General features: G+C 41.0%; 1 protein-coding gene across 2 annotated transcripts in view; it reads left to right on the top strand.

Moving 5' to 3' along the window:
* Positions 1–8,864: 8,864 nt before the first annotated feature.
* MYOM1 (myomesin 1) overlaps positions 8,865–20,891 on the top strand; it is a 72,921-nt gene continuing 60,894 nt past the window's right edge. Inside the window, exons 1-3 of one of the 2 annotated variants that reach the window (XM_079982860.1) lie at positions 8,865–9,031; positions 11,406–11,814; positions 19,511–19,636. In XM_079982860.1, the coding sequence (XP_079838986.1) occupies positions 11,444–11,814; positions 19,511–19,636 (497 nt within the window). In that variant the 5' untranslated portion in view covers positions 8,865–9,031; positions 11,406–11,443. The remainder of the gene's footprint in view (positions 9,032–11,405; positions 11,815–19,510; positions 19,637–20,891) is intronic. The other variant, XM_079982861.1, reaches the window with a different exon arrangement.

Genomic DNA, 20,891 nt, shown 5'->3' on the forward strand with positions numbered 1-20,891 from the left:
ATAGATCTTTCCTTCACGAAGGGTTTAGATGTCCCAGTGACCCCGGGGGTAGGGAGAAAGGAAAGTTGGTTCAGCCCTTCCGTCCTCCCCCTGTTGTCGAATTGGTACAGTCCCGTGCGCTCACCGCATTCCAGAAGACGGGGCGGGGCTACAAGGGGAGGGGCGAGGTCGAGAGTGCGCGCGAGCGAGATGGAGAGAATAGGCTGATGCCCTTGTAAGGAAATCGAGGAGCCTTTCCTGTTTGTCACTAACGGGCACGGCGCTGGTGACGACACAGGGTTCGGGCGGGTCAGGGTGACGTGTCTGCTGGAACGCCCGAAGGGAAGGAGGGTTGCACTGATTGTTATAGGCAGCAGCTGTTACTGCTTTTGGATGCTTTGCTGTCTGCTGCTGCTGCGTAGGGATTTCTTTCTATTCTGCTCCGGCTCTACAGTTGCAGGAGGTTCCGTTGGTGCATTTCCAAACTCATCTTTGCCGCGTATCAGAAAGCCAAAAGCTATTATTACAGGTGCCTCGTGGAGACACTGCAGCCGTGAACCCCACAACTGGCCTTCACTGAAACCTACAGAAATGCCGTGCTATTTTCTCCCTTAAAGATAGAAACAGCAAACATCTTATGAATTCACTGGGGCTGGAATATAATCCTGGGAAAGCACCCAAACTGCCTAATAATGCTTCAACTGATAATTGCTGTTTCACAACTAAAAACTGCTTGCAAAGTTTTTTTTTTCAAAAAAGGTCATGCAATCATTGCCCAGTCGTTATTTGTTTGTTGAATGGGATCCAGACCTTTCTTTCTTTCTCTCATTTAAGACCTGGAGGTCCCAACACCCAAACCACAGTGTTTTGTTGCAGGAAAATGTGAACTTAACCATTGCCTATTAAGAATATTTAAATTAATTTTACTTGTTTCTAGTGCAGGTTCCTCCTGGAAAGCTGAACATGTCCAGGTTTTACATAAACGGAAGTATGCTAGAGACAGGTCGGACTTGTAATAAAACGTTGCCAAGCTGTACCATTCTCCAGAATGCCCCTCCACTCTCTGATTTTCGGTTCATCCCCTCAGACTCTGTGTTCTGTGGTCACTGAACATGCTCAGTCCTTATTATGCAGGGGTTGTATTTTTGGAGGGGGGTTTTCTCCCTTAGGTTCCCTTCCTTGTCAGCACTTACCAAGCTGAGTTAATTTTGTAGAGGATATGGTAAAGATTTCAGGAATTCCCAGGCCCTACACACATAGGTTCTTATGAGCTTTTCCAATTTCCTCCCCCCACTTCCTTCTAGTTTAGGGCAGAGAGCAGCTTTTATTAGGCTATTATTATTATTTATTTTCTTATTTTATTAGCTTTTTTATTAGGCCACTGTACAGTATTCCAGGAAATGTGTATTCCAGCCTTTAATTTTCCTACATGTATTCCTACATTTAATTTTCATTTTTTAAAATTAACTTCCTCCTCTTCTAGATTATACAAACCTAGGAGTACTGGATTAGTCTTTTAGAAATAGCAATTTAACTCCCTCATTTCACTTTCTGCGGTTGTTGGGTTGTTTTTTGCTTACTTTTTACATTTAGTTCATTGGTTTTAAGTGGTGAGTGCAACTCCCTTACAGTATACTTCTGCTATTCCTTAGAATGTGGTGACAGATTATTTCACCACTGCTGGGCTACTGGCAGTAAAAGCAAAGTACTGTATGAGGTTTCTTTTATTGGTTGCTGCTAAAACAACTGCAGAAGAAATTGTGCAGTGCCCATCACAGAAATGTTCCTTATTTCAGGAAAGAAAACTCTTATACAGGACAGTTTGTGAGAAGTTCTTCTCTCCTCATGGAAATAATAGGAGTGATATATCACACAGATATTAATATGTGAATCAACTCTTAAATGTTAGCTGTAACCCTTTTAATAGGAATCTGGCACATGGTGCTGAATAAAATTTAAATAAATAATAATTAATAGTGTTTTCTAGCTGATTTTTGCACCTTTTAAATCTGTTTGTTCCCTCAAAGTGACAATTGTCTGCAGGTGCAAAAGGACATCAGAGGAACTTCTTCACAGGAGAGTAGCTCATTTGGCAGCCCGTTGTAGGTGGGGCTGTCAGTGTCAAAGGTGGTCAGCTCATGGGTGCTGAGAATGAGCCCCTTGGAAAACCTCGTCTGGTTTAGCCTGCAGGGAGCAGAGGAGGTAAGTTTTTGGCCTGCCAGCCATATCAAGTTCCCCACCCCTGTAACCAAAGGGGATGATTTTACCTCCACTCTGCTCTCTCTGCTTTGGTGAAAGGAAGTTGGAAGTAAATTAATTGCCTTGTTCTCGTGTGCTTTGTGGATAAATGTTGTGTATATGTTTGTCTTATGTTTTATGCTATGCAAAATATTTCTGCAACCTCTGTTGATGTCAGGGTATAACAGTCAAAGGTTGAGGCCTTGTGCTGCTGCTGCATTGTAGGCCTCCTTGAAGTTGCTGTTTGGTGACAGGTTCTTAAAGGGAAGAGAGAGATAATTTATTATAGACATGGATCAGGTACATTGATTTTGATTTGTGTGCAGAACAACAGACTCTGGTTGGCTGAAGTCAGTGAAGAAACGGCAGTTAGCAGTTAGTAGAGAGAAATACTGTCAGTTGATGAGGGAGGTGGAAGGCAAAGACCAGAGAAAGTTGAGGTGAAAGCTGAGGCTTGAATGTTAACTGTTTTTCCTCAGTGTGACAACTATACTGGTGAAAATAAGAAGGGATTTGGTGGCATAGCTGTCAACTTTCAAATTTGAACCAAAAATTGTGGTTGGTGTAAGTCCCCAGTATCTAAATACAGAGAAACATATAAGGATTCTGCGAAATAGTTTTTTCTTTTCTTTATTTTTTCCTGATGGGGATACACTTGCAATCTAGGTCACACCCGACTTCCGGCCTCAGCCCATGCTTGGATGAACAGTTCATGGGAACAGTTCATGCCCCTCACAGACCTGTAATTTTCAGCACCCTTAACAAACTTCCAGGGTTCTTTGGGGGAGAAAATGTGCTTTGAATATATTTTAAAGACCTAAGTTGCAAATAGGCTTCAAACCAACCAGTACAGTGGTACCTCGGGTTAAGTACTTAATTTGTTCCGGAGGTCCGTTCTTAACCTGAAGCTGTTCTTAACCTGAAGCACCACTTTAGCTAATGGGGGCCTCCTGCTGCCGCTGTGCCGCCGGAGCACGATTTCTGTTCTTATCCTGAAGCAAAGTTCTTAACGTGAAGCACTATTTCTGGGTTAGCGGAGTCTGTAACCTGAAGCGTATGTAACCTGAAGCATATGTAACCCGAGGTACCACTGTACTCTTGAGGAACAAATTTATATTGTGTACCCCATTCTGCCAGCAGGTGGCAGATAAGGCACTAATAGAGACAAGGTCAGGAACTCTACTTGTATAGCCTTGCATTAATAATCACAATAAGAAATGGGAAAGATAAATATGGCTTTCCATTAATTTCCCATATATCCATACCACCCTGAATGCCTTGGAGAAAGAGTATGGTACAAGCATAATAATGCACACATAATTTTGATATATTTATAGCCATGCTAATAATGGCAATATTATTAAAATAAACAATACGTTTCATTTGAAGACAAAATGAATTCTGATACGCATACACATTGCAGCTAAAATGTTTCTGGGAAGAGAAATTTCATGTCATTATGTACAATCCATGATTCCATGAAGATGAAATCTTAGCATTTCAAACAAGGTAAAGTAAAGGTACCCCTGCCCGTACGGGCCAGTCTTGACAGACTCTGGGGTTGTGCGCCCATCTCACTTAAGAGGCCAGGGGCCAGCGCTGTCCGGAGACACTTCCGGGTCACGTGGCCAGCGTGACATCGCTGCTCTGGCGAGCCAGAGCCGCACACGGAAACGCCGTTTACCTTCCCGCTGGTAAGCGGTCCCTATTTATCTACTTGCACCCGGAGGTGCTTTCGAACTGCTAGGTTGGCAGGCGCTGGGACCGAGCAGCGGGAGCGCACCCCGCCGCAGGGATTCGAACCGCCGACCTTTCGATCGGCAAGCCCTAGGCGCTGAGGCTTTAACCCACAGCGCCACCTGCGTCCCCAGCATTTCAAACAAAGAACAGCACAAATGTTGAAAAGCCTTTATCTGCTTTTTGTGGCTAACCATGGTACTTCCAAATAGCAGTGATATTCCCATATATAAAATTCTCCCATCAGAGACAGGTTTTGATTGAAAACCACAAATGAAGGATCATGAGATGGAGATATTTAGCTAGTGATACTCCAGCTGAAATAGCAATTCCCCAAGGTGTCTGCAAAAGTTGGAATGAACTGGAGCAAGCCATACTGTTGCACTCTGCACCATGGGTCTTTGAAGAGCCTGCAAGAGAAAAATAAAGGCACAAGGCCTCCCAGAATAAGCAAGTAACAGGAGAAAGGTTGTGTACTGAAAGTATATAGCATTTCAGTACAGTGGTATCTTTGGTTATGAACTTAATTCCTTCCGGAGGTCTGTTCTTAACCTGAAACTGTTCTTAACCTGAGGTACCACTTTAGCTAATGGGGCCTCCCACTGTTGCCGTGCCACCGGCACGCAATTTCTGTTCTCATCCTGAGGTAAAGTTCTTAACCTGAGGTATTGCTTCTGGGTTAGCGGAGTCTGTAACCCAAGATGTTTGTAACCTGAGGTACCACTGTATATGAATGACTTTAGAGTACAGGGAATTTTCTAACACAAAATTGACCTTGGTCCTGAAAGGATCTATGACAGGGTTGTTCCTCACTAAATAACTGAGGCAGCCAGCTATGTCATCATATGTCCAGTAGCTAGGAATAAGTAGACTTTCTGTAAAGCCAGCAGTTCTTTTCCAAAACAGTCATAGGTCAAGGGATAACTTTTTATGGGGGTAAACACTAGTTTTCACTGAGTTGACTGAATGAGGCACTCTAATTCAAGATGCCAGTTCTAGGAGTTCCATTACCCAGGCATCAATGCACTGCACAGTGCAATTTCCAAGGTAATAACATAAGTTACTTAGTAAGGCAAGGCCTGTCCTCTCTAGATAGGGATGCAGTTGACATTAGCCTGAGTTGGTAAAAAGCACTCCTGATTACCGTTTCCACTTGAGCTGTCCCAGTTAGTGCCAACTTCAGTAGAACTCCCAATCTGCATAGTAGGTCTTCCAGGAGGAGTGTAATTCTGTCTTAAGACCTGCTGCAAGCTTCCATCCAGAATAGTCTGTTTTCCCCAACCAGTTTCTTCTCCAAATCTTGTCTGAATTAAGCCTCTGTTTGTTCAACTTCATCCACCCAAAACTTCCTTCAGAGGTTCAAGAATTGGGAAGAAAAACTGCAGATGACAAGTACTATATTAAGATAAGTATTTTCCCCCTTACATAGGAGGGACTACCTCTTCTCAGTTGGTCCCTACTATGACATACGTATTCATCATATAAAAACAACAAATGTCTCTTCTTCAAAACTTTTTTTTAAACTGCCACGCAAATTTAATAGTTTGGTCTGTTAATTAATTGACTAAAATTATCTGACAAATGTTTCTAATAATGTGGCATCCCTTCAAAAAATGTAATATAAAACTTTTTGGGTCCTCCCTAGGTATTTCAAATTGAGAAAATCACTATTCATCATGCCATTAATATAAGATTTCTATCGAAGAGGAAGCAGGGCCAAAGGAATGCATGGTTTCTATCTTAAATATTCAGTTATGGCTTACAATAGACATCAAAGCATTTGCTGCAAGGAAATGTTAACTAAACTGCAGTCAGCTGTTCATCTATTGAAATAGAAATAAGAAAGGGAGGGGTCTTACTCTTAGCAATGTACCATAAAGTTAGTGTACTATTTTGGTGCAGTCTGGAGATAAGTGCATACCTTCTATTCTTGAACTGAGATTCCTGGATTCACAGACACCAATTTTCCCTAGCAATATCATATCCATTTTCAAAACCATTCATCAACAGGATCCATTTTCTTTTCTGATCCTTATATTGCTCACAAAACACCCAGTGAATATTTATTCAAGGGCACCTTTTGGGTAGAAGTCAATGTGCTTGGACTGCTAAATCATTAAAAGACAGCTAAGATTACGTAGCTACTAACTGTACTTGTCTCACTAGCCCTTTCTTCTTCATAGTAAATTTATTATTTCAGACAGATAAACAATGTATGTACTGCTGCTAACTCTCCATTTGGAGTTGGAATATAAATGCATATAAAGAATCTTCACAGATATGAAAATTGATCATTTTGGTTCTCTGATAACAGAAACAAAAATGTCACACCATTTGAAGTATAAATGAAACTAAAGTTGTTCAGTAAAATGATCACCATGTCTAAAGGGAATTTAGGTCTGAGTTACAAATGCTGCTTCCTAGTTTTGAGGGGTTATGCACAAATTCCCACCTTTGCAAAATTTTAGCTTCCTATATACTGTGGAATTTCAGAGTTGCTTAAACATTGCTTGACCATCCTCCTTTTGACAGGATTTTAAACCAACTGCTGGAATAAAGTTGAAACCATCCAATTGTGGTCAACTCATCCATTAGTGATGATGATGTAAATGTTTCAGGTTGTCTAAGTGAGGATAGGATAGAACTTGGCAACGAACATACTGAAAGAAGTGGCAGCTGCTTTAAGAGATCAAAAGGTTGCACGTGAGACAGTTTATTTATGTGAAAATGTTTGAAGCCTCCAAACCAGGGAGATGAGGACTGGAATACTTAGTTCCAAAAGAGACTGAACCAAAGCTTCATGGAAGACTTATATAGAACTGGCACTAGTGGCAGTTTGATAGGGAATAAGTGAGATTTAGAGGGAAGAGACCACATCCAGCTTACCATTGTACATGGATCTTATATTCCAAGTTCCTGTGCAATTTTTTTTTCTTTACAGCATTGGACTTTCCTTTGCTGTAAAGAAAAAAATAATACTTTGGCCACCTCATGAGCAGAGAAGAATCCCTGGAAAAGACCCTGGTGCTGGGAAAGATTGAGGGCACAAGGAGAAGGGGACGACAGAGGACGAGATGGTTGGACAGTGTTCTCAAAGCTACCAGCATGAATTTGACCAAACTGCGGGAGGCAGTGGAAGACAGGAGTGCCTGGCATGCTCTGGTCCATGGGGTCACGAAGAGTCGGACACGACTAAACAACAACAGAGGATAGCTCTGCTTTCATAGCACCTGACTTGGACCTCTCTCCTTGCTCTCCTCTGCTAGCTTCTCTCTCCCAGCTGCTTTCCTTGTTCAAGCCTGAATGGGGGTCTTGATTGCTTACATGTAGGGAGAAGGTGATAATCATTTGGCAGAAGTCATGGTAGATAAAGACACAACAAAGCCACCACCTACTCCCACCACCATGCCAATTCCTGAACTTGAAAGGGCTCCTCAGCCCCACTGACTCCCCAACTTGTATTATTATCTGACCCCTGCCCCTCCACAGGCACCCACAGATTCAAAAAGGTTTAGTTTGGCAGCAGCAAGGCAGGAAGGAAAACTGATCTAATTTGTGCACAGAGTAATTTAGGGGAACAAAGAATATATTTTCCCTTAAATGAGTATTCCACACAAACCAGATCAGTTTTTTTTAAAATTAAAAAAAGTTATCTTTCCATATGTTGACAATGCCACCTGAAGAAACTAACATAAAAAAGTGGAATGGGGCAGCCAACTGTAACTGATGAGACAATTAACAAGCAAACTCAGCAGGAATCTAAATAGCAATGGGAATGGCTGCCAATATGGATATACAGGGCTGATTTGTTCTAAATACAACAGCAAATACACTCCTGTGTGGATTGGCGAGGGGAAGTTCAAAGCAATAAACATGGATTCAGACCTAATTCAAATATAGACAAAACCTGTCTCATTTCCTAAACCTGCCAGGTTAAGCGTGGTATCCACTCCTTTCATGCACTCTTCAACCAAATGAGTATCTTCAACCTTTTGCTCATTAAAAGGACAATGTGAGAGAAGATACACATTCTGTTTTCAACCAGCAGGTATTCTTTTAGGAAATGAAAAACCATATTCAAATATCTAAATATCCATGCTGTCACATGGAGGCTGGAGCAAGCTTGGTTTCTCCTGCTCCAGAGGCTAGAACCCGAACCAATGGGTTCAAATTACAAGAAAGGAGATCCTGACTAAACATCAGGAAGAACTTTCTGACAGTAAGAGCTGTTTGGCAGTGGAACAGACTCCCATGAAAGGTGGTGGACTTTCCTTTCTTGGAGTTTTTTAAGCAGAGGTTGATGGCCCTCTGTCAAGGACACTTTGGTTGAAATTCCTGTATTGCAAGGGGTTGGACTAGATGAACCTCAGAGTCCCTTCCAACTCTACAATTCTATGATTCTATCAAATTATAAAAACTGACAACTTGTTAAGAAATCATAGAATTACCCTCCCCCATGAAACCCACAGTTCAGCTTTCCTAATTACCTTCACACTTCCAAATTACCTTGGCTAAATTCAGTTCACAGCAGATATATCAACACTTGTGTTAATAGCATCCTGTGGTGGAACTGGGCACAAGAACATTCAGGAGTCCTTATTAATGTCACACTACTGTAACTCTGGCTTCTGTCAGTACAGTGGCAACTTATTTTTAAATTAGGTTTATGGAGCAACAGATTTTCCTTCATTACTTAAACCAATGAATGTCAGTTGCACAACCATGTTGACATCATTTAGGAGCTGGCAGAAGGCTTTAGGACTCAATTTCGTTAGGTTTGAGAGAGGGAAGACTTGTAGCTTGAAGCTGCTGTCATATATTTGTGGAGGGATAGCACTCTGTCTCTCTCCCCCTCTTTGCTGCTGCTATATTTAACAGCCTTTCCAGCCATAAAAGGTTGGGAGTGTTGCTTTCACATTCCACTGACTACAGTCATTATTTTTGTTCTGGACCTGAGGGTCCCTCAACCCTGGTCCTGTCAGCCACTCTGCTGGATTGAACTTTTGCTGGATTTCTCTCTTCTTCTCATTCATCCTTGTACAAGACTGAAATTCTATCATTCTTAATTTGACTACTGGTAAGTATGCAATGTCCAGAGACATTATTTGTCAAACAAATGTATTCTGTATGTTATAAATGTGGACCAGCATTATCTCTCTATTTTCTTCTATTATGGATTCCACAGCAGATTGGAGAAATCTTAAGAGTGAAGCTTCATGAAAAAACAAAGTAATGCAAAATATTTAGCAGCTCACCTATTGTAACATACCGCTAAAGTACTTTTCAAATGAAACATGAGTTAATGGTGCCACTAGAAAGTTTAGTTGTGTAACAGTTCTCTTCTAAAACGCTTGTGTGTGATAGTTATTTCAGAATGTCTTCAGATGAAAACAGTTCAAGTGATTAGATTCTCTATGTTTTTCAATATTCCCATAATATTAAAATATTACAGCCCTTGTTAGAGGGGAATACCAACACAATTCACAACCTATGTGCAATGTATTCATTATAATGTTCAAATTATATTATATTATGTTATATATATATTATATAATGTTAGAATTATATTCATTATAATGTTCAAACCCTTGTGCAAACAGCTGTGTGGCACAAGTATGTGTGGCCACTTTCTACACATGCTTTAATGAACATACATAGGCCAGTGAGAAGTCTGCCATCATGATGCTGCTCCTGTTAATGTACATTTATTTAGCCCTACATTAACATATAAAAAGTTAATCATAGTAGTTAAATTATTGACAAATTAGGTATTTTTACTGCACATGCCTCTGTAAATGTGTGCACACAGAATTACCACGCACACTGAATCTAGCATTTCCAAAGCCTAAGATAAAACTAATGGCCATTCACAAAATGAATAATAATTTTCAAACTGAAGATTGAAGAAGCCTTGTCATTTAATCACTGAGCCGCTAACAGCAGGTGCTCGGGAAAATGCAGCAGAAGAGGCTTAAGGCTGTGTGTGTGTACTGATGGTGGGTGTCAACAAGTGGATCTTGAACAAAGTCATAATTATGTTGGTAGATCTTCAGCGCTGGAAACCTTGGGTTGAACCATGGGCCCTTGATACAGCCTGTTAATTATACTAAGATAAGACAGACTACAGTTATGCAAACAATGCATATATAAATAGTGAAGGAAACAGACACACATACAGTGCAGAGCATGAAATAATAAGCACTGTATGAGTTATGTTATATATACTGGAATTATAATTTGGATTCACACATTTAATTGTGAATGCTAAAGTTCAGAATAGCTGGTTTGCAAATGGATGTATTTGGAGTATTGACTCTACTCTGCAGTTTTGCATCTTGGGTCTCTCCAAATGTAACTGTGTGAGATGGTCACAAGAAGATGATTTTGGAATGTAGAATCTGGAATGTAATGTTGAAATCACAATACGAAAATGTGATTTGAAAGTTAGATTTTTTAAAAAAACAGAAAAGAAATAGAAAAGAAAAATACACAAAATTTATTTTAATTCTAGAAGAGTTAGACAAAAGATACCTGTACCAAAGTGCTACAAGAGTAACCAGATGCTTTTAAAGAGCATTTTGTGTTTTTCCTAGTAATTGCCACATGGGATGAAACTAATATTTTACTTTTTTCTACAAGTGTCTCAAATTTTCATACAAAGTTATAAAACTCAAAATCTACAACTGTGTGGACATAAATGTTGTTCTTAACTTCAGATGAATGATGTTCTTATATAAATGGAATGTTAAAATGGATTTTGTGTGCACTTTTTGACTTATGTCCTTGTGAAAGTTTCTTATTCATACATTTAAATACTCATACATGCTGTAACTACTATTTATCATATTTTGCTTGCAGGTAGATGAGCCCAGTGAAGCATAACCATGACACAGGGTGGTATTCAACTAAGTTTTAATTACAATAGTTACATTGAACTAAATGGACCTTACTTAGTCAAGTTGATTAATTTCAAGGGTCTACTCTGAGTAAGACATAGTTGAATACCACCCACAATCTTCCCTTCAGTATTTATCTGAATCTATCTTTGTTGGATTAATTATGATCACTGAAAAATTATTGAGCATGTTATACATACATACATACATAGGTAAACGGTGTTTCCATGTGCTCTGGCTTCTGTCACGGTGTTTTGTTATGCCAGAAGCGGTTTAGTCATGCTGGCCACATGACCTGGAAAGCTGTCTGTGGACAAACCCTGACTCCTTCGGCCTGAAGCAAGATGAGAGCCGCACCCCACAGACACCTTTGACTGGACCTAACCATCCAGGGGTCTGTTACCTCTACCTTTACATTACATACATACATTTTATTTGTATGCTGACTTTCCATAGTTAAAACCATGTTCAAGGCAGCTTATGACATTAAAAAAACCCACCATAATGGCATAGTCATACATGCTAGTATTTAACTTGTGGTTGTTGTTTTTACAGAACATCAAAAGTGTGGGCTGAGCTAAGAGAAATCCAGGATGTCTTTACCATTCTACCAGAGGCATCATCAACATTTTGATCGTGCATATCGCCACAAGGAGCTGGAGTCCACTCTAAGTCAGTACCAAAGGGAGGAGAAGCGCAAATCTGCCATCTACACTCATGGATCTACCGCCTATAGTAAGGAAGCTGCATTGGCCTACCACCATGGCCAGCAGTCTGCAGCATCTAGCCATGAATTGGCAGAATCCTATGCCCATGAATCAGCAGCTCACAGTAAAAGATCTTCAGCCCTCAGTCTAGGATCTGAATTGATAAGTAAGAAAGCGGAAGCCTACCATCATGGATCTGAGTTGGTCAGTAAGAAAGCTGAAGCCTACCGCCTTGGATATGAAACCTACAGTCGAGGGTAGGGTAAAACACAACATTTTGCTCAGTTGCAAGGAAATGTTTACTCCTTTTTCATTCAGTTCAGTGACAAACACTCCATTGGCTTCAATTGGAGCAGGAGCCGGTTCTGTGATGTATCATCATATGTACAGTCATACCACATGTTAAGTCCACTTCATGTTACGTTCTTTCAGGTTACGTCCTGCGGCGACCCGGAAGTACCGGAAAGGGTTACTTCCGGGTTTCGCCACTCGCACATGCGCAGAAGCGACGAATTGCAACCCGCACAAGCGCAGACGCTCCACTGCGGGTTGCGCTCTTTTCATGTTGCGAACAGGCCTCCGGAACAGATCCTGTTTGCAACCAGAGGTACCACTGTATTTCTTTGCTGGAATAATTTGCTATTCTTAGACGTAATTTTTTACACTTTATAGTCTTTCCACAAAGGTATGGTATTTGTCTCTTCTATGGGTCTTCTGAGGGCCAGCCTGGATATTACACAGGCAAAGACATGCAGCAGTTTGCTGCAGGGATTTTGAAGAAGGCTTGGAAGCTTGGAAAGAGCTGCTTAACCCTTTCCCCTTCAGCCATCACTCTTCCCCCCAGCTTCTTTTCAGTGCAGGATGAAAATGTATGTATTTCCACCCCCATGAGTGAAATGGGGCCTTGGTTTTGATTGGAATAATGGCTGGAGGGAAATGGTTTCATTAGCTCCTCCTCTCACAGTTCCTCAGCTCAGGCTGTCCTCACATGAGGGAGTTACTTTTATTTATTTTTTAATTTATTTTATTTCATAAAATTTATACACTGGTTGATTGTAAAAAACACAAAAAAGAAAACTTCAAAGTGGTTTACAAATGTATATGTGATTTGCTGTTTCCATGTGTGCATTTGTACACCTTCATCCACACATGAACATTTTCAGTTTTATGCCTCTGAAATCTATCTCATTGTTTCTCTGTCCACATTGGTAGGTGGTGCTTGGTAGTACGTATTCATGCTGTGTGGTGTTGTCTCCTCCCCTCAGTTAGCACTTCCCTTTCTGGAAACCTGAGGTCCATTGTCGGAATGCACACATGTATTTGTTTATCTGCACACATGCACTTTTAAAGCATTTTTTTAACCCACAAGTTTTTCAATATACCAGATTGCCAAGCTGAATTCTTTCCTTTGGGCTGATGGAAACAAAGTGGAAGTAGGGTGTGTGATGATAGGTAGAACCCAGCATGTGAACACACATGTAAAATAACCTGTTCACACAATGCACCCACAGTTGGGTAACATGCAATTATATATGGTGTTTTCTTCCCTTAGCAGATTATCTGCAGATCAGGACAATCCAAATTTAATTTCTTTTGGGGGGTGGGAATGCAGGCTGCCACTTGGATGAGAGTACAGTATTGTGTGGATGCCAAAAAATATAGACGCAGAAGCAACTTCAAATCTACATTAAACTTCAGTGTGAATGAGCCCTCAAACACACAGTCTTCCATTAACTTTTCATAAGAAATAGAAAACACTGGAAGAATGTTACATACATCTGCCTGCCCATAAGAGGGTTAAGAGCATGGTTTTCTCTATAATATAGTAGGAAAATTGAAACAGATGTGATGAATCTAGATGTTTGCTAGTTGTCTTAAATAAACATGCATGTAAAATAAATATACACCAGCCTTAATTGATAGCAGAATAGCCAAAGATAGTAATTTAAGTATCTGAGGATGGGCAAGGACCAATCATGATGCCATCAACGCTGCCTGTATTCTGTATTCTGATCACTGGAAGAAGTTGGCACTGAAACTGGAAATCCAATACCCTTGTGAAATCCCATTTAAATGTCCTCTTTCTCAGCAGGTTTTTAAAAATTATCTTGCCAGAAGTAATTATCTAATTGTTTGTGATTGGGATTTAGGCTGGTATGTGCTTACTTGGACTGAAGTGCTCAGTATGTGACCTTTATAACTGAATTGCTGGTGTTGATGAAAGTATGATTCCATTCATTATTTAACTGTTGTTTCAGCTTTGGCGAAGAGTTTTAAGTACAGTAGTGAACAATCAAGGTTGAACTCGATTCCTGCAAAAATAATTGCTCTTAAGTGATTATATTTACAGGATTATTTACTGCAAAAATGTCTTCTTTGTCAAGATTCTTACATTCTATTTTTGCTCTTTCCTACCATTCTATAGTATAGGTTGCCAAGCCTTTTTGGACCAGTGGGCACATTTTGAATTTTGAGGGAGCGCTGGAGGCTCCAGTCACAAAACAACTGCTATGGGGGATGGGTGGCCTAACACAAAATGCCAGCCTTAGGAAGTATGGCATAACAGAATTAAAGAGATAGCCCACCCTGAAAACCTTGACCTTACCATGGGAAGTCTGATATGTCCTGCTCTTCCGGATTGTGATGATCAAACAATATTGATTTCACACATGCACACGGTGGTTTTGGCTCTTACGGTGATTTACTCATCAAAGTCTATAGCCACACACCAAAGCATTTTGTGTCTAGGCCAAAGGGAATTCCAGCAGCCCAGAAGTATACATAAAGATGTTCCCTTTTACATGCCATGAACTATGTCATTAGTCATCAGTTTAGGTATGGAGAAGAATATTTGGTCATTTGATTCCTAAGTAGAAGATCCTTAAAGCTTAGAGCCAGCTGCTGAAAAATAGGGTCTTAGTAATCACAGCATCCTTTTCTGAGTGTTCACAGACTGATAGTTTAATTGTCAGTTATAGGGCCTTTCCTGGTACAGTGGTACCTTGGGTTAAGAACTTAATTCGTTCTGGAGGTCCGTTCTTAACCTGAAACTGTTCTTAACCTGAGGTACCACTTTAGCTAACGGGGTCTCCCGTTGCCACTGAGCCGCCGCAGCATGATTTCTTGAAGCAAAGTTCTTAACCCGAGGTACTATTTCTGGGTTAGTGGAGTCTATAACCTGAAGCATCTGTAACCTGAAGCGTCTGTAACCCAAGGTACCACTGTATCGCTGTCAAGCTTTCTTAAGTTTTGCTCAGTGCCTACAAGCCATCAAGTGGTTTAGGACATAATCTGAACTGTGTGTTTATTTTTGTTTATAGTAAAAAATATATATCTTTTTTTCTTTATATATTGGTCCAAAGCAGCTATATACCTTGCATTTCAATGTTTGATTCATGCTTATTCAGCAAGCTTCTCTAATGTGCTAAATATCTTGCACAGATCTTTATGTGCCCTAAACCTGTTCATGGCTTATGGCCAACATTTGGAAGGCTCTCAACTTGACCCTACAGTCGAGGACACCTTAATGTCAGATAATCTTACCCAATCCAGTGCATGGAATAAAGCTAGGCTACTTAATTCATTTGTCATGTGGCAGACAAAGCAACGTTGTGGAAGAAGGGACAGGAGAAAAACCTCATTCATTCAATAAAATTATCAGTCTTTTGAAGGGTTCTTATTCATCTTTTCTACTAAATCAAATCTGTCTAAATATGTTTGTCACTTAGGAGATAGAATATGAAATAGCTGAGTCTCCAACCTTAGACTAGTAGGGCAATCTCTAGGGGGATCCTGTTACTCTTCTTGATCTGGCAACACAGCACATGCTTCGCCTTTCTGAAAGGAATTTTTGCATTTATTTTTATTTAGAAGGAAAGCCTGTTTCACAGAGTAACATACTATGTTAGATCTGAAGAAGCAGGAATCAAACTCTGCTTGTCAAAGGTATTGCGTCTTCCAGGCTTTTTCATTGCTTACCATAAGCAGTCTGTCTGCAGCAAATGTCTTAAAAATCCTGAAACTGTACATCAATTTGTAATATGAACATACCCAGGGTTCCCCCCTTCTTTATGTAGGCAAGACCTAAGCAGTTTTTCAAAAGTTGCTAATTGGCTTTAGCATTCTAATTCTAAAATCTCTCAATGCCTTAGCATTCAGCTACCGTAAATTTAACCATAGGTCATCATAATCTGTAGTGACATAACAGCATCCAAATCAATAACATCTAGGGGACCATAGTACAATTTGTCTTCTCAGCCCTGATGAGACATGAAAACAGTTCACATTGTCAGGTGACATTCTAAACCAATGGCTCTGAATGTCAGTCTCAGATGTTCCTACCTATGGTAATTAAATTTATGAAGCAATATAGGGCTGCTTCAGGCATTTCGTATATGACTCAAAATCCTTTGTGAATTATTCTAGCAATCCTCAAATAAATATAAGATCAGAATGATCATAGGTGCTGTTTGGCCGCAATAGCCATGACTGTTGGGTACTTCTCATTTAGAAATATAGTGTTTGCTGCCACTCAGTAACTTATGCTCAGGACTCAAGCACTATGTGCATACTCAGCAGTGACTAGGATCACTGGTGTGAATAGCCAAGTAATGTATGAATTGGGCAGGACCAGAGTTGAAAATCAAGTTTCTTTCCCAATGAATACATACCATCCTGTTGTAAGTCGATCTTACATACAGATGTTAGAGTAAGCTGCTATTTTTGATGCTATATAGAAACAACACCATTGCTCTTGCAAACAAGTTATAGGCCTTTGGCCTTCCTCCTTGTGCCCTGAAATGCTTCCTAAAACCATTTATTTATTTAAGATCATTTATATCCTGCCATTCTGCTAAAAGATATATGATGGGATTGAGAGTAGCTTAAACCGATACAGATTTACTCAGAAGTAAGTCCCATTGAGCTCAGTGCAGGGGCAGAGGAAGGGATGTGTGGTGGGGGTGGACCACCCCGGGTGTCTTCGCTGGGGGGGTGCTGACATTTGGTGCGCTGCCTTCACACGACTCCCAAGCCTACCCTGAGCCGTTGGGGAAAGGGGAGGAGCTGCACCGCCTTGCTGGCGGCATTCTCCCCTTCCCCCTTTGTTTTGACAGCTGGGGGAGGCTTGGGAGTTGTGGGTAGGCAGCACACTGAATGTTCACCATGGGCAGCTCACTCTGCCCCCGGCTGCAGGGTGTGTATGCGGCTCCGTGCACCCAAACGGCTATCCCGCACCTGGGAGGGCACCCTCCGCCCACTTGGCTGTGCGCTCCACCCCCCCTCAGGAGCGCGCCCGCCCTGGGCAGCGTGGGCATATGCTCCACCGCTGGCTCAGTGGTATACAGTCCCAGATAAATGCTTATAGGATTACCACCTGAGGTATCGGCAGACTAACTATAAAAGTTTCTAAAATCAGTTTTCTCATAGTCCCTTGGGTCCGGGCTCACTAGAGGTCCATAGACAGAGAAGCTTCTAGATTCTCCAGAGTAGATTCTAAAATATTGCCCTTCAGTGAAGGATGTTGCAACCAGAGCTTCTTACCTGGTATGTGGAACTGAATCTCCCCAGAGTAGGACCTATCACACTTTCTTTGCTCTCTGGTTTCAGGGACAACAGCCTCATGACCTTTCAGTAACTGTTAGCCAAATTGTGTGTGTGTGTGTGTGTGTGTGTGTGTGTGTGTGTGGCCAAACATCATCTGCATTTTACTGTCAGGTGGACCATACCCTCCAACATTTCTATGATGAATATAGGGAGGTCCCATTCCTTAATGATAGTTTTACTGTTTATACCCCACACATCTTACCGGGTTGCCCCAGTTACTATGGGCTGCTTCTGACATATATAAAAACATTTTTTAAAAAACCCTTCCCTATACAGGATGGTCTTCAGACGGCTCAGGGGTCAGATAACTCCATACCCTCCAACATTTCTCCAATGAAAATAGGGACATCCTAAGGAAAAGTGGGACATTCCAGGATCAAATCAGAAACTGGGATGGATTCTCTAAATCAGGGACGTCCCTGGGAAACAGGGACACTTGGCGGGTCTGGGGGACTCCCCAGATTCAGGAGCTGGCACAAATAGCTCCATTGCATTGGGTTTCCCCTTTCACTAATATCCACAATCCAGCAAAAAATAGTTACAGCATGGCTTTATATTTAATCAGTGCTCACATTTCTGTACTTCTTCTGAAGAAATGCTACTCAGAATATTTATGATATAAACAGTGTAATCCTTTGCGTATCTACTCAGAACTAAGCCCCATTTTCAGGAGTGCTTACTCCCAAATGTGTGCATTGGATTTCAGCCTAGGTATGTAATAAGCATATGCAGAAGTAGCTAGGACTAAATCCAACTGAACAAGTGGTACTTATTTGTAACTAGACATGCATAAACTTAGGCTGCTTGTTTCTGTGCTCTTTTCTGTTTCCCTCTGGAAAATCTAAGTACAGTGGTACCTCGGGATGCGAATGGGATCCATTCTGGAGCCCTGTTCGCATCCTGAAGCGAACACAACCGGCGTCAGTGCAGGCTGTGTTTTGCCGCTTCTGCGCATGTGCATGACGTCATTTTGACCATCTGCACATGCACACGCAGCAAAACCCGGAAGTAACGCGCTCCGTTACTTTCAGGTCGCCGTGGAGTGCAACCCGAAAATACTTAACTTGAAGCACATTTATACTGAGGTATGACTGTAATAAGATGAAGAAGGTGTTCGAATTGAATTTAGACCCATAAAGATCATTCTAGTGATGGCATAACAGTATGAGCAAGTTATATTTTTTAAAAAGTGATATGAAACAATAGTTTTCAAAGTACAGAAATTTGAGCTTTGACCCTTGGTATTCTTTAAGTTTTTTTTTAAATGCTGCTTTTGTTATGAGAAGCACAGTGAGGATAGATGAGAAGCAAATTGTAAGTAAGTAAATAAGTAGTTGCACGTTAAGCCCAGTTCATATCATGATTTGCTTGCACAAATATTACTTGGTGGTTAAACTGTGTCCAACCTTTATTAACCATTTATTATACTTTTATGGGACAGTTATATGACAATAAGCATTCATTCTGCAATTATCTGGATTTACTTGTGGGGTGTTTACCCATCTTCCTGCAAATAATTTGTTTAATGCACACTTTTCCATGCATTTCCCATCACATTAAAAAGTCCATGCTTTTTAAAAAGCAGAATTGTTGCAGTAATGTGACAGAGTGCTTTAATGCACTTTAATTGCAGAAACCAAAAGTTCCAGTAAGCGTTTGAATCCCTTTTGCAAAATAGTGGAAGCTCCTTAGCTGTTGCTAATAACAAGGAGTAATCTAGATTTGAGTTTTTTCCTGTTGATAGTATTAAAGACAGTGCTCAGATAGACAAAATAAAAACAAAAAACTCATTATTGTATATAATTTTGGCAATACTGAATTGACCATTATATTTTTGTGTTTTTCCATCTATTTTTCTATGTAGTTTTTTGCCTGCTTCCCCAATGTTCCCCTTGTATACTTGTAGATAAGCAGATGTCCTGATATATTTAATGTATCTTTTATGTTTAGATATGGTTTTCTAAGGCATATGCCTGTAAATCTAATTGTACAGTGGTGCCTCGCAAGACGAAAATAATCCGTTCCGCGAGTCTCTTCGTCTAGCGGTTTTTTCGTCTTGCGAAGCATCCCTATTAGCAGATTAGCACTATTAGCGGCTTAGCGGCTAAGCGGCTATTAGCGGCTTAGCGGCTTAGAAAAGGGGGGGGGGAAGGGAAAAAACTTGCAAGACTCGCAAGACGTTTTCGTCTTGCAAAGCAAGCCCATAGGGAAATTCATCTTGCGAAGCGCCTCGAAAAACGGAAAACCCTTTCGTCTAGCGGGTTTTTCGTCTTGCGAGGCATTCGTCTTGTGGGGCACCACTGTATATGCAGTGTCTTTATAAATCTGATAATATTACTTTTCTTTCAGAAAAATGTTGGACGATTATTCTTTCAAGTTAAGTCCCAAAGCAAAGAGAGCTAAGGAGAGTATATTGTCAGAAGAAGAGAAGGAAAACACAGCTATTGAGTATGTAGTACCTGTATTCAGAGGAAGGTATGTCTCTTTTTCATTGATTTGTGGACAGGAGCAGGGATAAAGAGCATGGTTTGTCTGTGTATCTTTGTAATGGATTTGCTGCTCACATCTGGAAGAAAAATAGTTGATATATGTAGATTTATATAAGGGCCATATTGGTTATCCCTGATATATGTGATGTGGTAGGTTTGTGTTGTGGTGCAAATGAGCGTGACTCTGAACATTTCTACATAGAAGCCAAATCAAAACCAGAACATTTTCATTGCTTTCCCCCTGTGATATGATACAGTTGTTGACAACTGCTGTCCATCTGTCTCGAGACACAATGGAATATGCCTCTGGGGTGAAGTCAAACTGCTATGTTTGCAGCACTGAAGTGCCTTCCTTGGGGCACAAGCCTGGTGAGTGTCTATGGAGGTCCTGGGCTGCCCATACGACAGGACCCCTCTCTCGGCCTCACTGATGTGGTCCAAAGGAGTCTTAGGGACTCAGCTTTGGATTTTTGTAGGGTGTATTCCTTAGTCCTTTCTTCTCCCAAAACAATCCCCTAGATGGGCTACCTTCCCAGGTTGATGTGCCCCATCGGCCCCTCACTTCCTTCTACAGCAGAAACTACCTTCTTGACTATTGAACTCACTATTTGTGTTGTCTGCTCAATCTGCTGGAGTTTGTCTTCACGTGTGGGGGAAGTCCCTAATTTGCCAAGGGTTTCAGACCCATCAGCTACCCTCACCTGGTTTACCCAGCCAGTCAAAGCCATTCCTGGAGTGTGGCTGCTGTCGCATGATGAAAGCTTCTAGGAGACACAAGTGAGAGCTGAGTACAGGGTGGGGACCAAAGGTAGACAAACTACCCCAGAAGAAGCACAATGTTCCACCACCTGAAAGGACATTGATAAGAAGACCTGTTGGAAATATAGTCAGTAGACACATGGATGGGACCGAATGTATATCTTGTAAGAGTGGTTGGACAAATCATGTCTATGACAGTAGCATAGCTTGTGCATATTTAACGTTTTTCCAGGGTGTAGTATTTCATCTTGATGTTCTTCCTCACATCACTTTTGATTGGTGCCTTCTATGCATGACTAATTGGGGGCATCATAGGTGCCTTTAAGGTTGCTGCTAGGGGAGCATAGGATTTCAACTACATTGCACTGGCATTAGCACAGCTGAAACATTGTTTTAAGAGTGCACTCCTTTTCTCTCTTATTATTAAGTCCACAGGCAGACACATGTAAGATTGAAGAGTACAATGCACTTTGCAGTGTGTG

The sequence above is a fragment of the Podarcis cretensis genome, assembly GCF_951804945.1.
Source record: "Podarcis cretensis genome assembly, chromosome: 7".
Taxonomy (NCBI): domain Eukaryota; kingdom Metazoa; phylum Chordata; class Lepidosauria; order Squamata; family Lacertidae; genus Podarcis; species Podarcis cretensis.